At 40.5% G+C, this 16,097-nt stretch overlaps 3 protein-coding genes across 11 annotated transcripts in view; 1 reads left to right on the forward strand and 2 right to left on the reverse strand.

Annotated features, from left to right (window-relative positions):
- GLT8D1 (glycosyltransferase 8 domain containing 1) lies at positions 1-8,177 on the reverse strand. Of its 5 annotated transcripts, none has more exons than XM_054838401.1 (10): positions 7,944-8,177; positions 6,192-6,247; positions 5,989-6,087; positions 4,378-4,594; positions 3,593-3,710; positions 2,978-3,062; positions 2,635-2,747; positions 1,904-2,070; positions 1,612-1,724; positions 1-957 (listed from the first exon to the last, which is right to left on the reverse strand). In XM_054838401.1, exons 2-10 carry the CDS (start codon positions 6,205-6,207, stop codon positions 767-769), a joined length of 1,119 nt encoding a protein of 372 aa, XP_054694376.1. In that variant the 5' UTR covers positions 6,208-6,247; positions 7,944-8,177; the 3' UTR covers positions 1-766. The 5 variants fall into 5 exon arrangements, with proteins under 5 accessions (XP_054694376.1, XP_054694375.1, XP_054694373.1 ...); XM_054838400.1 differs by having other exon boundaries at positions 7,734-8,161; XM_054838398.1 differs by having other exon boundaries at positions 7,667-8,161.
- SPCS1 (signal peptidase complex subunit 1) lies at positions 8,051-10,473 on the forward strand. Its single transcript, XM_054838404.1, has 4 exons — positions 8,051-8,484; positions 8,878-8,937; positions 9,252-9,338; positions 10,287-10,473. The coding sequence occupies exons 1-4, from the start codon at positions 8,449-8,451 to the stop codon at positions 10,407-10,409; spliced, it is 306 nt and encodes a 101-aa protein (XP_054694379.1). The 5' UTR covers positions 8,051-8,448; the 3' UTR covers positions 10,410-10,473.
- NEK4 (NIMA related kinase 4) overlaps positions 9,792-16,097 on the reverse strand; it is an 18,689-nt gene continuing 12,383 nt past the window's right edge. For 3 of the 5 annotated variants that reach the window (XM_054838396.1, XM_054838395.1, XM_054838392.1), the window contains 4 exons: positions 15,221-15,309; positions 14,357-14,562; positions 12,682-12,815; positions 10,618-11,974 (listed from right to left, as the gene is read on the reverse strand). In XM_054838396.1, the coding sequence (XP_054694371.1) occupies positions 11,882-11,974; positions 12,682-12,815; positions 14,357-14,562; positions 15,221-15,309 (522 nt within the window). In that variant the 3' untranslated portion in view covers positions 10,618-11,881. Of the gene's footprint in view, positions 10,123-10,617; positions 11,975-12,681; positions 12,816-14,356; positions 14,563-15,220; positions 15,310-16,097 lie in introns of those variants that run through there. The other 2 variants (XM_054838393.1, XM_054838394.1) reach the window with 2 other exon arrangements.

The following is a 16,097-nucleotide window of genomic DNA, read 5'->3' on the forward strand; positions in this document are numbered from 1 at the left end:
TTCAGTTTCAATTACTTGCTACTGTATTTAAGTATAAAGGAAACACACTTCGTACATCAGATCAAGACTCGAATCATACTGTCATTTACCCAAGGCTTAAATCAACGTGTTAAAATTAGTTTTTATTTTTGAACGGTTTTCTCACTTTACAAAAAAATGTTTTAGTGTTCACTGGCAGTTAAAACCTTTTTGCATAGTGAAATAATACTTGAATCATCTTTCAAAAAACAAGATTCAATTTTGCAGAATTCTGCAAGAAAGACTTACACAGAAATGGTTGGGAGAGTTCATGCAAGAAAGGGTTGTTGATGAAACTATGTCACAGGATAAGAAAACAAAACAAACAAAACCCAAGCAGCTCTTCATTACAGTACATTGCTGTGCAAGATTTGCATGGTGCAAGCACCAGCCAAAGTTGTATCTTGTTCTTAGAAACTTTCTTTCTGTAACTGACAAAACGATCCTCCTCTAGAAGATTTGTAGTAAAGAGCAGAAGACAACACAACAGACAGAAATGAACTAAAGAAAGTGCTACTAGTTTGTGGAGATCCTCCCTTGCTTTCTGTAGTGCTGCTGGAGTAGCATCTTCCATCACACAAGTGAAGTGTCTCTGTTGCACCTGTGCCTTTCAGAACTGCACCTGAATAAGTGCATCGCCTTGTGCTCCAGAAGGCAAGGACTGCTCTCTAATACAAGTTGGCTAAAAATAATTCTGTTTGGCTCCGGAAGTTTCCTGAGAAAATGCCATCAGTTGTTAAGATTGACTCTACTTTGCTTCATAGGCTTCTGAATGTCTGCGGATCAGGCTGAACTTGCCTGTAGGGTCAGGGACATACCACTTCTCCCAGACCTCAGCATATGAAGCTGTTCTTCCCCATGGTTTGAAATGTCCATTCCAATGGAGCAGCTTGGCAGCTTTCACAAACTGAGGAGAGTACCTTTTTCCAGCACTGGACCCTGTTACCGAAAAAGAAGCATTAGTGCCTGAAATAAGGGCAGCAGAAACACCAACATGCAGTATTTTAACTTCAAAACAAAGGATTTTAACAAAAAGGAAATCTTATCATTTAGGGAGAAAGGATATGGGAGACAGAAAATCAGGGCAAAGGGAGAAACGCAATGCCACTTTGATCTGTCTCAGAATCTGTTTTAATGTACTGCCTTAACTTCCAAGTTCTTTAAAAGCCCCTTAATACCCAGATCTATTCAGTAGCCTATGTATTGTTCATTGGAAACAAAACTTAAGAAAGCTCTCCCGCTATTGGCATTTCATCAGTAGCAGAACAGATAGAAATGTCTGTTCCTCTCAACAATCTTGGAGGAAACGCCTAGGATCACTTCAGATACAATATATATGTGGAAAAAGAAAAGGAAAATGATAAGTAATTTGAGAGTAAGTCAGTTCAAGAACTATCCCCCTAGCAGTTCAAAAAAGAACATGAAGGATCAGGCCCACAAGCCCCAAGATGGTATTGCAAGGCAGTGTTTCTTAAAGAACAAGGTATAAAATAGGGGAGGAAAAGATCCATTTGCTGCATCACCAACTATGCGTCCAGCTACAGATCTGGAAAACACACTGAAGGAGCAGTGTCACAAATGTTTCATACATACCAAGATGCCGGACATTCCACATGGGATCAATACTGGAATGTTGCTTGTAAAATACAATTAGCAGTGGAGGTGTCGTAATGCTGCCAGCCAAAGTCCTACTGTAAAGTTCTTCTCTGGAAGATGAAAAGAAGTTGGGAAAGGATGCTTGTGTGGCCCTAAATCAATTTATTTTCACTTGCAGCTGCATGACAGGAATCCACAGATACATACACAGCCCTTCATTTAACAGCTAAATGCCATCACCATTACCCAATCCCTGACTCGCTGACCCCCCCAGCTTGGGGGTACTTACGCTACATTAAGTGCCATCCACTTCTCCAATTGCTTTGTGATGTTCTGTAATTTCCATTCTGTCAAATTGGCAACAAAAACGCCTGGATTGAAAGAGCAGGTGCTGGCTTTCATGGCAAGCTTTCGGATGGTTTCTTTTTTGTAATCTAGAAACCCAATGTAATTATACTGGAAAAAAAGGAGAGTAGAAATTAGCTTAAAATATGGTCAAATTAGTATTTAAAGAAAAATTTTGCACAACTCCCAACAGACAAGCATAACTTGAAGTTGTTAAAGCAAATACCCCTTCCTTTAAAATGAGAGAAAGCAAGCGTAAGGGGTCTACCATTTTTAAAAATATGATTATATAAACTACATATTTTAAGGAATGCTGCATGGTCTTAATAATATCATATTATTAATATGGTACCACTCCCAGAAAAAGTACTTTTTATACACTCACAAATGAAAAATTCTCCCTCTGATGTTTAAGACTTCCTGCTGGTCCACACTGGGAATTGCTCTCATTGTAAAGCACAGCAAAAATTCAAACTGCTTTTACTGTGCCTAAACAGAAACTGCAGGCGTCGTTTGTAACACAAACATCAGAGTAAATTGATTTGGGTAGGGACAGTCACACCTTTAGGTTCGCTGTATTTGGAAGTCAACCTGCAAGAACATTAAAACCAAGTGCCTGTTTCCAAAGGCTGGGATTTACAGTTATTGTTACAACTGAAACAGAATAAAACTAACCTGATTGCCTGCTCCACGGACAGCAACTTTATTAGTGGTCGAGTCACAATCATCTGAAAATGCAGCTGCATGTCCAGGTTTCAATGGAGTGTTGTAAAGTTCAAGAATATCATCTGGAAAATGGAAGTAAGCACAGAAAAATTAAAAGCAATCCTGATTAAGTGCTGAGTGACTTTTTGTTCAGTCCATTGTTCCAGCAGATAAAACCACTCAGTTTAATCCAACTCATCCATAATTACAAAGTTTTTACATCTTTCCTTGAAGAAGAGTTTGGTTACTGTGAGAGTGGCATGCTGACCTCAGCATAACACCAGTGGCAAAAGGCTAAGAAAAGGTCCCATACCTTGCACTATTATGTCATCATCCACATAGATGGCCTTCTCTGCATGAGGTACCAAATTGGGCAAGTAGAATCTTGCAAAGGTTAACTGTGAAAACAAGAAAATAAGTGAAAAATTAAATGAAAAATTGTCCAAATAAATGTGAAACTGACTGATACTCCTGGCACTTACTTGTGGCACTAATGTCCAAGACAACTTCTATCAAGGAAGTAAAATAGGCAGCAATATCCTAGAAGTTATTTAAAATAAACAGGTTCCATCAATTCCTCATTTCCCATGAATTTGTGCATTGATTTAAAACTAGTCTATATTAGAATTTCTTGTTTCTCCACATATATCTGTAGTATCTCTGAGGTGTTGGCGTGCTTGACATGCAAGCTGCTGTGTTTCACTGTAGCTAGCAGCAAAAAAATGATAGTAGGCATGCATATATAGATATTCAAATCCATCTCTCACTATCCAGAAATTTATTCTTACTGAAATTTAGGTATTTGATTATGAAAGATTGCTTCTAGGCTAACAGATTTGGTTTTGATCTTCAGTAGTGTTCAAAAGCCAGCATCAAAATATATTGTTACTAACTAATAATTGCAAAAAGTAATCAACATCATCCTCACTGGTTTTAAGGTGTCTGCCTTTTGAGGATCCACTTGTACTTTCCCTTCTAAGACACGAGGGTCAAAATCCAAAATTCGGTATCTCAAATTTTTCAGAGCAGTGTTACTTAGCCACAGCCTGCAAACAGGAGAAAGGCACAGATCTTGGTAAATGACACAAAAAAATCAAATGACAAGCAAGAGATCCGATTGACAGTGACACAGATCTTGATCTGGCCACTCGCTTCCCTATCCAACAAACATACATATAGAATGTAATCTATGGCTGATGCCAGTGGTGTCCTGTATGATTGCAGAGGCATGCCCACTATCAGCATACTGCACAGCTGTGACATAGGACAGGTATGAGGTTGCTTCTTATTTTATTAGAAATATATGGTCTTGTTATCACAGGTCCTTCACAAAAAATATTGGTGTGAACAGATGTGGGTAAAAATGAAAGGATTAAAGACTCATCTAGAAAAATGGAGAAACTTCATTTCCAGCATTTGAATTGCTTGGATGAAATGTAGGAAGTAACTTCTAAATCCCTCCACCAACAAACTCCAACCCCACTGGCTGGATACAATCCCACTGGAAAAGACGGCTCTTTTCCATCACTGAAACATTACCAGAAGGAATGACCGTAGGACTCCCCACTGCAGCCTTGTCAAAAAGCTGCAATAAGCAGCAGCAGATAGGACTGCGATTGAGAGGAGTGCAGTTGCAGAGAAAGTCAGCTCTGCCTCTTCTCAGAGTTACTTAAGTTTTATAGTATTGTAGGAATCTAATGAAAAGATCATTACCTCAAGTGATCCACAGTATCATTCAAAGTAACAATATGGAAAACCACGTTGGATCTGGTGTGACGGTAAATACTGTTCATGGCTGCAATTGCACCCCCAAGCCTCTCATCTGATGCTGCAATGACCACAGAAATCTCCTTATCATTCCTTTCATCTGCCAGCCTCTGGGGAACCGCAGGTATGAAATCTATAGGCTGAAGTCCTAATGGATTTGAATCTGTGGAGTACAAATGGCATCACATACTTGTTTTATGCACATGAAACACAGACATTATTACCACACTAAATTGCTTTTGTTTCTAAAATTGTTGCTAAATTCCAATTGTTTCTACTATGCAAGCACTTGGATGCCTCAGCTGAGGTGTGGATTACAGTGTGCCAGTATCAAACACTTTAAATATAGCACCTGCTCTTGAGAATCCGAGATGTTTGAATAGAAAAACATCACACTTACAAAGAAACTACATACATTTAACCGTACATATTCACACAAAGCACACACAGCACAAGGTACTAAAACAAGGCTTAAACTACAGCAGGCTGCACTTACCTTTGGTCCCCTCTGCCACGTCTATAATCTCACTGACTTCCCCCTCCCATTTGCCCTAACCACCTTCTAGTCTTCTCCACATCACCCTTCCCTCTTTTTCTTCTACTTTATTTTCCTCTTAGGCAGGAGGCAATAAGGAAAACAGAAATTCTAAACTAAAGTCACTGTTGCAAATTTTTTCCCACTGAAGATCAAGGCATTAAGTACAGTCCATGTTTATTCCAGGGATCACAGATCACTCTACATTATCTAAGCTGAAACCACAAGAATTTATACTCAGTGTGCAGATAGGAAAATGGGAGATCAGTGTTGAAATTTATTACCGGACCACATCACCTGTAAAAGCTGGCAAATTGCCCACTACCCACACTTGTTATAACCACATTGGTACCTTTCAGATGATCTAGACTATTACATATTGGGTAATTTTTGGCAATTTGAGGCACATAGCAAACAGGGACTTGGCAGCTTGTGGGCAGTAGTCTGCTGTTCACAAAGCTGAGCTTCTGCTTGCCATTTCCTGATGACAGAGCTCAACAGCTTTGACTTCACCTAATTCCTGGTTAAGGCCTCTCAGGCTCCTATTGAACTGCTGTTGGGAAGCACCTGTACAACCGCTACCCAGAAGCAACAGCTCCCAGGAGTGGCAAAGTGGGACTTGGCAGTTAATGGAGACATGGAGAAGCTCTGTAGGACCACATGCAGTTCTTAAAAGTGGACTCCTGGAAATGAAAAGGCTTTGCTAAGCAAACTGAATCGTATCTTCATGATTTTTAAAGCCAGAAGGAACCCTTACTGCTATCTCGCCTGGCTTCCTGACCAAGAAAAGTCACAGGACAGCAAGGAAAGCAAGAACAGACAAGCCCATGAAGCTGAAGTTTCTTGGGCATGAGAACAGGAAAAGATCTACTCATAAGACAGTGCAAAAATTATACCTTGTTATACAAATGATGGATCATTATTGTACACGTTATTTCAGCAACCTGGTGGTTTCTGTCTGGCCAGAGCATGTGCTTTCCTACCAATCTTAAAAAAAATAAAAAAATTAAAACTCAACATACCTGACAATTCCCGTTTCAAGAAGTCACTGAGGCCTAGGAAGTTATGATGAAGAACTAGCAAAAATATGACAACAGCCACTATAAGGATGGAGATGTTCACTGAAAATTTAGAAGAAAAAAGTTTATCAATATAATCACAGAAAAACTGGGAAACTCAGACCAATACAAAAGAGATTTTAAGAGAGACACACATATACACATACCTTTCCTTAGTGTCATTTTTCTCTTGTTATTTTATTAGTATAAGGTTCCTGCAAACCTGAAAGAGAAAAAATACAGCAGTCACTTCCTACTTCCAGTGCATGCCTAGACAGGGCATAGCGCACTATCACTAGAGTGTCAAAATAGTTTCCGAATGCAGTGAATGTTTCCTTAGAAGGTAAAACTGTATGTCACATTTTAATAACTGAGTGTGGCATCTCAGTAAGTATGTAGCTACAATGATGTATCTACAGAAGAACTCAGAGATAAAGAGAAAGACAGATCTTTCTTACTCCACTGACAGAAAGAAAAAAAAGAAAAAAACCCTCCTGCTAGTCAGAAGTGATCTGAGAAGAATCGGGAAAATTACTTATGGATTCTTTACTGTTGAACCAATTTATTTAACTATCTGAACTGGAAGCATCCCAGCAATAAGGCAAATTATTACACATTTCTTTCCATACTTAACTAACTGCAAGATTTTGGCAGGACATGGTGCATATACACTTATTATATACTTATTATACACTTTCAAAACCATGAAATTCTTCACATAAAATAGAATATCAGCTGAAGTGTCATCACACAAAAAAGACCACAAAAGTGTGAAAGAAGGTATTACCATCAAGTTATAGAAGGGGATAAAACCACAATGCAATGATGCACTTTTGGTATGCAGTTCAAACATACTTACTCATTATTTAACGGTAAATCTGGTTGTGAAATCAGAACAAGAACTACACATCCTGGAGTGTGAAGTAGCTCTCAGGTAACACACAGAAAGCACTCACCGCTTAACAACATGCAGAATTCAAGAAACAGTGACAGTTCTGCATTGCAAGTTCACTTGCAAAACTCCAAATACCACAAACTGTGCTGTGACTATTACGAGTGTCAGCCATAACCATCTTCTTTCCGCTGCTGCATTTCTCCCATGGGGAAGATACATTTATCGAGCACAAATAAATGCCATAAGCCATGTCTACAGCACTACTGAAATGGGTCAGGACACGTAGCCTTAGTTTAGGGTACGACGCAACGCCTGTGTTTAAAATGACGTTGCCACGCTCCTCAGTCCCTGCGGCAGCGACGCTGAGGGCGCGCGCAGGTATGTACAACTTCTGCCCTTCAGTGACAGGGCAGCTGCCCGTGCTGAAAGCATTGACAGATTGACTTTTCCAGAAGTTATTGTCACTGCAAACACAACCCCACGCTAAAACACTCAAACACCTGCTCGTCGCTACGCTGCCGCAATCGCGGCTCCTGCTGCGGCGGTCTGCACACACTAAGCTGGGCACGCGACTGATCCCCCCCCCCGTGTCACCGCGTCGCCCCAGCAGCACAAACCGCGCTCCCTCGGGCCGCCGCCTCGGCGGGGCTCCCGCGCGGCTCCTCCTCCACAGCCCAGGAGCCCCGCTCCGAGACCGGCAGAGCCGGGCCCCGCTCTCCGCCACCGAGACCGCCCCATTCCCCTCACCGTCCGCCCGCGCCGCCGCCAACTGCCACCTCGACAGCGCGCCGCCCCCGCGGCCGCCAACACCCACCAGCAGCCCAACGGGCCGCAGGTGTCCGCCGCGATGCCTGATGGCCGCGAAGCGCGAAGGCCGCGCCGCGCCCGTCCTGCTGAACTAGCGGGGCTGCGGCAGCCGGAGACGACTTCGGGAGAAGAGATCAAGCCTTGGGCGGGAAGGGCCGCCCGCACGCTGCCAAATCAGCGGCGATTCCGGACAGGCGACCCCGCAGGCGCCTCGCACCTGTCGGCTGAAGGCCCCTCAGTCAGGGGTCCTGAGGCTCGAAGCCGCCGTTGCCGGGGAGACAGCGTCCCGCGCCGCGTCGCGCCGGCCGTTGCCGATGGAGGCGCAGGGCGACGACGGCGCAGGAGAGGCTGAGACCCAGGCCGAGGCCCGGGGCAGCGGCGGCGGCGATGGCGGCGCGGAGCCGACGGCTGAGGCAGCAGCCTGCCACCTCGGGCTGACGGAGGACGGGGCGGAGCGAAAGGGGCGTGTTTCCGGCCAGCTCAGCAGTCGCTTTCCGGTCCTGCTACACCGAGGGGGGCGTCGCGCTGAGCAACGGTACCCGCCGAGCCGGCCCGCTGCCCCCGCCTCACAGGGCGACGCGGACAGCCGGGAGCCGCCGCAGGGTCGTGACGAGGACGAAGAAGACAGAGACGACTACGACGAGGAGCAAGACGAGGAGCAAGACGAGGAGCAGGACGAGGAGCAGGACGAGGACTGTGAGGCGCCGCTCTCCGCCGCCGCCATGCTGAACATCTTCCGCTCCATCCCCACGCAGATGGTAGGGCAGCCGCCCCAGGATCCCAAAATCACAGGGACACACATATCGTATCCTCTCAAGCATATGCTCTCTTTTGTGGTGTTACGGCTTTTACATAGTGATATTAAGCTAACTACAACGATATTTCGAACTTGCATTACTTACCCTGAACAGACACGGCTTGCTTTTATTTTTAGATGATGTGGTCAAGACTGTAGGGGAGGTGTTAAGTGAATGAAAAGCTGAATTCTTTTACACTTGAAATCCAGACACTGTAAGAAAAATAATCCCTGTTTAGTTTGAAAGTTGAACAAAACAGCTGAGAAGCTGTGGGCTGGCTGACTCTAGGCTCTAACCTGAAAGAGTTTAACTGGTACCCAGTAATTGACCAAAAAAAAAAATCTCTTTCCACAGGACTACAAGGGCCAAAAATTAGCAGAACAGATTTTTCAAGGAATCATTCTTGTCTCTGCAGTAAGTATACTAGAACTATGGGTGATAATTAAAGGACTTTATTTTGTTTTCTGATCTTACAAATAAGGGTTTTTTCCTGACGTTTTGGCTTAACTGGGTCACTAAAAGCTATAGACAAATTCAGAGGGGCTGTCATGGATTAAGACTTCTCTTCTTTCACTCTTTTACTTTCATTATTGGCCTACAATTTTGAAGACAAGGTGCTCGTGAAAACCCTGTATTTTTGTACTTAACTTCTCCCCTCACCCCCCAACTTAATCATGGCATGGGAAATGGGTTTTTTTGTTTGTTTAAAGTTTATTTTTTTCCTCCAGATAATTGGTTTCATCTACGGCTACATCACTGAACAGTTTGGATGGACTGTTTACATAGTTATGGCTGGATTTGCTTTATCATGTTTGGTAAGATTATTTTTTTCCCCACACCAGAAAATACATTATTTAACCTGAAATAATCATTAAAAAATTAAGGGGCTGTCTGCACAGACAAACTATGTAGCTATGTAATTCAGATTGTTCATACATATCTGTACTTTCTTTGATGTGCAGAAAGTGCTGTACAAGCCAGTAAGCACCTTCTTTCAAATGCTAGTAAGATTTGAGAGAATGCTGCAATTTAATACTGCTTTTGAATTAGTTTTTCATTTCAATTAAATGTTACCTTTAAGTCAAGCTGATCGCCTTGATAACAGAAAGGACAGCAAGGCTTTCTGTGGCATAGTAGCTTGTCACAAAAGTATTACAGCTGGCCCTCGCTAGGATGCAAAGTATAGAGTTACAAGAATAATTCCTTATTCACACACACGAGGTGTCCCGTTCCAATCGGGGCACACCAAATGCAGTTTTACACATGGTTCTTATACCTTTCAAGCATTCAGCTACAACATGATTTGACCAATCACTACTTAACGCACACATACTACTGTTTTGAAAAGCCGCTATAATTCTATGGCATCATCATCCATCTGCTTCTTTCTTGAGCTAAACGTCCCTGGAGTCGGTCTTGCTACAGTTACTTGTCTAGGATGCCAGATAGCGGGAGGGTTTCACAGAGGTGTCAGATGGGCTGGGGTGCTGGCGCTAGTAGTCCAGGGCTATCCATTTTTCTTCAGGGTGGGTGCTGTCGTCGTCCTCCTTGCAATGAGCTGGGGTCCTTTAGTCATGACTATGCAGTATACAATCTGGACTACAAATATATATATATATATATCTTTACAGTATGCAATTGTATGAACTTTCTTAAGACTAACTGGTACAATAGTTAGGGAATGAGATTTTCCTAACAAGCTGTACAAAACACTTATCTCAAATCTTGATTTATATGTTCTGACTTCATCCCTTTTCTCTAAGCTAACGCTCCCTCCGTGGCCTATGTACCGCCGCAATCCTCTGAGGTGGTTGCCTGTCCAAGAGTTGGGAACAGAAGAAAAGAAGCCAGCAGACAGAAAGCCAAAGAGACATGCTAAAAGCTAAAAAATGCGGTTCTTCATGCTGTTACTCTGTTAAAGTTTGTTAAATGCATTTCCACTGGGAGATATTTCTTGGCTTAGTGGCTGTTTTTTTTCTTACTACTTTGTATACTACCATGAGTACACCAAGGAACACAGCAAATCAAATCAAGTCTAGTTAGGCTGTTGCTGTAGCCTAAAAGATAATACACAGCTGGACTTCTACTAAAATATTTCTAACAGTGTGTAAAACAAGCTATCAGTAATGTCAGGTTGTAACAAATACTGTAAAACAGTACATACCCCACAGTTCTGAAAAATGCTAAAACTTGGAAAGTGTTCTAGGATAGAAGATTGCAGAGTGGCATTTTTTGTTTAAAAAATTTCCTTGGGTAGAGAAAGTAACATCTTGACTCTGCATAATACAGTAGCTCTTGAAACCTTGTAACTTGAGCATCCAGTATGTGAGAGGCAGCAGGATCCAGAGATACTACACTTTTTTTTACTACTGACTGTCATGTTAGTCTCCCTCATAGGTGCTGGAGGTTACAATATTTAAGCTACAGGCAGGGAAAGAGACAGGTTATGCATTTAAAATTTTATTTTACAAATTCAATTCCCTTTTGATGACTTTATCCTTTGGAAAAAAAAAAAACCCACATGCTTTTTCTGTAGTGATGGTACATGACAATGCCTGGACATGTGTAACACCACAATCTAGATGCAAAGAAAGGGAAAAGCTGAGACACCTATTTCTCTAAGTTACCCTGGTCTTGGGCACTTTCATTTCTAACAGGAATTAGTATTTATAAGGCAAAGGGATTTCTCCACCTGGGACCATGGTAACCATGGCTGTGTTGCTTTCAGACATTTTCAGACTTACTTTATCCAGTTACCAAATACTTTCTACCACCTTGGTGAGTGCCTTAGCAATAAGACACAAAGGCAAAGGTTCTGCTTAAAAGCAGTACAGCCACCCCCCTTAGCACTTCAACTTGGCAATTTACAGAACCTGGAGGGCCTCTGGTGCTACAAAAATCAGTAATTGTTTCTGCCTGCTAAATTTTTTACAACTATTTGATGTAATAGCTTATAACCTATCACAGCATAGCCTTGGCATAGATTTTGTTACTGTATTTAGTATATGACCATACAAAAAAACATTTTGCTATGACAAATCCAAAATCAACACTTTTTTTTTTTTTACATTCCTTTGTATACAAAACTTGGTACCCATCCCTCTTTGCATCTATAAAAGGCAACTTTAAAAAGTATCATTAAGAGAACAAAAACTAAACTAAACAGTTTCTCTTCTGAGAAAGTGATAGCCTGGTTCACATTTTAACATGAAAAATATTACTACGAACGATAACGTTTTTTGCAAGTTCACTTCCTTACTCCAGCAACAGAGGTCAATGGATAAATGTGCTTTGGAAGCTGGTCCAATCTATCAAATGAGCTATAAAACAGTCCTTTTCTCTAAGGAAAAAGTTCTGGTCAGAACTTCACATTTTCTTCAAGAAATTTCAGATGGCGTGCCTTCGCACTGTAACTTGCATACTTGTCTCCCATATGGTCCCGCAACTGCAGCTATTTAGAACACACAAGAAAACCCCACAAAGTTTATTAACATTGAAAAAAGCAGGAACTAACAAAATGTTAGCAAAAAAAAAAAATACCAAAGCACTCAACTGAAAGCAGCATATGAAGTTAGATGGGAGGGAATAATAATGGAAGAGTCTGAGGGCAAGAGAGTTCCAAATCCCACCCAACATTTTAAAATATAAATCAGATCTTCACAGGTTATACTTACCTACGCAGCATTTTATTTGTAACCAAGTTTTGAATCAAATGAGCTGGAGGTATTGCTCGCTTACCTCTATTAGGAACAGACATTAAATTGTTTCTCACATTGGACATAAGGGGCATTGGACAAAGTAATGTGAAGGCAAAAAATTATGTTTCAGAAGAAATTATTACTGGAGAAATACTGCAGAGTAAAATTATTCTCATCCATGGCACCTTCCACTAACTCAGGGACCATGGTACAATTCTAGAGCTCCTATGCTTTCTGAGGAATTTGTGGTTGAACACCGTACACATTCAGAATCAAACTTTTTAAGACTGAAAATGACAATACACTCGGCCCTCGCCTGCCAATGACTACAGAAACACTTCTTGAAATTAAGGTTTGCACTACTCTTATCAATATCTAAAAAGGGTGGGGAAGTAAAGACCTTGCTCATTTATCTAGGTTTATAAAGAAATTAAACAATTCTATTATGAAAGACATTCACCTCTCTTTTCACTTCATCATCTTCTTCCATGATGCTGTACACCTTCTCAAGAAGTTTCACTCCCAATCCTTGTACCACATCAGCTCTCAGGATTTCAACCATTCTCCTAATCTTGTCAGGAACTGATAACATATCTATAAAAAAATAATAAAATATGTATCAATGCAGTAATAATTACTTTCAGTATAGTGAATTTTCATACTCTATGCAGAAGAACAACAGGGGACGACATTGTAAGTGTTGCCAAAGAACTGCAGCTGACCATTTGCATGAAGTAACTGTTTATCTGAACTGGCTAGCTAGAATGATCAACAAGCATGGTGAATTAAAAGCCCTCGGACGCTAACTCTAATGACACTGCACAGTACAAAGTCAATGCAGACACAGTTTGCTCAATTAGGTCCCTGTAACTTCGTTTCAGGTGGTTCCTGTATACTATGTTACAAATACTATTTGAACAAAAAGTACTACTCTCTAATACTACATACCACTCACGTATTGTAATAATTCAATCACTTGTGCTTACAGCAAATGTAAAAAAAGTTTAATCACTGTAAAACACTAATGGAATAATTTCTGCCATCTGCCTGTTTGTCTCAACACCCTTTCAATTTTTTGCTCCTTGGCTGAAGCTGCCAACAAGAAATAGTCATTTTCTAAGGGGAGGCCTCCATTAGGAACTGAACTGAGAGCACTAGTTCGCTCTTTTCATCACTGAAATCACCAACACTCCTTTCATAGGATGGATCACCTTCTGAAAATAAAACATCTGATCTAATTGAAATAAGTTTCAGCTTAGAAATACAGTAGCCCTGTCATCCCAAATGGTAGTAAGTAAACATTCTTAAGAGTGAGAAAAATGGACAGGAAAAAAAAGCACTGAAATTTGTACCTTCGACATTCTGTTTCATACCTGTTTAGAGACAAACTCTTTCAGTGTATTTTATTTTAGCTATGTAGAATCAACTTACCAGAGTAAAATCCAGTGTTGTCCCATTGCTTTGCCTGTCACCAGACTAGTTACAATCCTTACCATTTAAAACCACAAGCACAAGAAGGTCTGAGACTTCAAAATCCTGCCCTCAGCTTTTTCACTTGTTCTTGCTGCACAGTAAGTGCAGTCATAGCAAATATAATTTATTCTTACTTTTTGGAATAAATATACATACTTAAGGTCTAAACCATACCTTAAATATGAAAAGAGATTTGATTCTTGCACCTGTATCTGTAGGAAAAATAAGCTTGCCCAAATTCTGCAATGAGGATGATCTTCTATACTTGTACAACCGTCCACGGCATTTAATGCTTTGTGTACAATTTAAGCTTTATCCGTAATTCACAAAGCTTTACAGCTATAAAAATCTTATTTCAAAATACTCAACTCCAACTATTCATTTTGGAAGCTTCCAAGTCACATGGGGAAAAAAAATCATATTGCAGACCAGCTTTCTCCATTAATAATTACACAGATTGATCACACATTCCTTTCCTTGCCAAGTAAACCACAACTAGAGCAGTTTTACTCTAAAATTATTTAAAGATGTTTATTTCTATAAGTATTGTTGGAACTTGAGAGGAAGTAAGAGTGGATTGTCTTCTCTTGCCCACTAGCAGGTTTTCTTTTGTTATTAGCCGTTGACAACCATTCATTTAAAGCAATAACAGAGTGACAGACCTGAAGGAATCTCTCCAAATTTTAATTCCTCCGATTCATCAGGTGATTTTCCATGCAAAATCAAAGTGTCTCGATATTTTCTATGAAGTTTAAATTCTGGGGCTGGAGTCGAGGTTACACAGTATTCAGAGTTCTCCTTAGAGTCCATTTTCAGTGTCTGTGTCATTAGCTGCACCAAGTCATTCATTTCATTCATATTGCTTTTTCTAGTAGAGGAGAAATAAGATGTAATTCAGTCACCATTCACAATGCAACTTCCACCTTGCAGTCAGAGGACTTTCAGTAAGTTAATGAGGTCCTGCTAAGTATTCCATGTCAAATTACTTCTTGTGGTGCAGTTTTATCAATAGCAACATTAGCAGAATTTCATCTAAAAAAGGCTCAGAGCCTGTTCACAGAGCAACAATTCACAATACTATTGGCTACTGCTACCTGTGTAGCTGTACCTGTGGTAACGCAACAAAGAATATTTTTTGAAAAGCTGCTTACATTGACAAAATCAGAAATAAATACAGCCTCATTCACAGCAGAAAGGAAGCACATAGGCACCTTTGAACTCATGCTTTTAATGCATCCTGACAGTATATGTCCTTTCATGCTGGAACACTGGTTTTCTGGGAAGCTACAGTCGACAAAAAACAGTCCACAATCACACGTCCCAGAAAGTTCAGCACGGAAAGTTTATAGTCGCAGAGAGACAACGATTAAATGGAGTTTGTTTTCTTTATGCATCACATACTTCAATCACTCACTATGTAGAGATAAAGTGTGAAAGCAATTCCTGCCATTTTTTTTTTCCCCACTCCAACTCCAGGTCCAATACAGCAGTGAAAACTCTTGCACAGTATTAATCAAAATACTTACTTCTCCCTGGAATCTCCATCAGACTTATCTGTAGAGCTTGTGGAAGAGCTTAACTCATCATCAGACAGGCAATGGGTTTCTCTCTTTCTCTAAGTGAAGAGGAAATAAACAACAAAAGTTCTAATAGCCAAAAGTAATTTATAACATGGCATGAATTATTTTTCTTACATGAAAAACACCCTTTCAACAAGCATATTTTTACAGACTCAGCTTGATAATATTCAAAAGGTGTAACCTTCGGTTTTAGAAACAAGCTAATACATAGAATATCGTCAACATACTTTATGAAATGCATATTTGACTAGCATTACATCTCAGTCATGCAGTTTCAACCACTACAAATGCTTCACCAAGTGCCTTTTAAAACAATTAAATCATGTACATCCATCAGTTCTCAGCCAACTATATTATAAAGTGATTACCCTTAGCCTGTCTATTGGTCTTTAAATACATATTTAAAAATAGTATTTAAATAAATTTTTATCAGTTCAGTAAGTTCCCAGCATTCACTAAAATATAGAGGGATTTTAACCACTTGTCTCTCTACAGTCTTGTGCTCGGTGCATAGCCTAATATGCAAAAATATCACTAGCATATGCACATACAGCTAGTGTGTACTAACCTTATGTAATCTCAGTTCGTGAATGCAGATGAAGTTTTTGCATTTAGATACCAGTTATAAGCATGCACACATAGGTAAAACATGCGAAATACCTTCCATGCAAGTGCTGGGCTGAGGAAAATAGAGCCTACACTTTGAAATTTCAGACTAAAATTTCTTCACTGTTACTCTTCTGCATTTATTGGTATTAATAATGTTCCTGACATTGCAGAAGATTGTCAAATGTACATTTAAGACCTTAAAAAGGACTTTCTA

The sequence above is a fragment of the Grus americana genome, chromosome 11 (assembly GCF_028858705.1).
Source record: "Grus americana isolate bGruAme1 chromosome 11, bGruAme1.mat, whole genome shotgun sequence".
NCBI lineage: Eukaryota > Metazoa > Chordata > Aves > Gruiformes > Gruidae > Grus > Grus americana.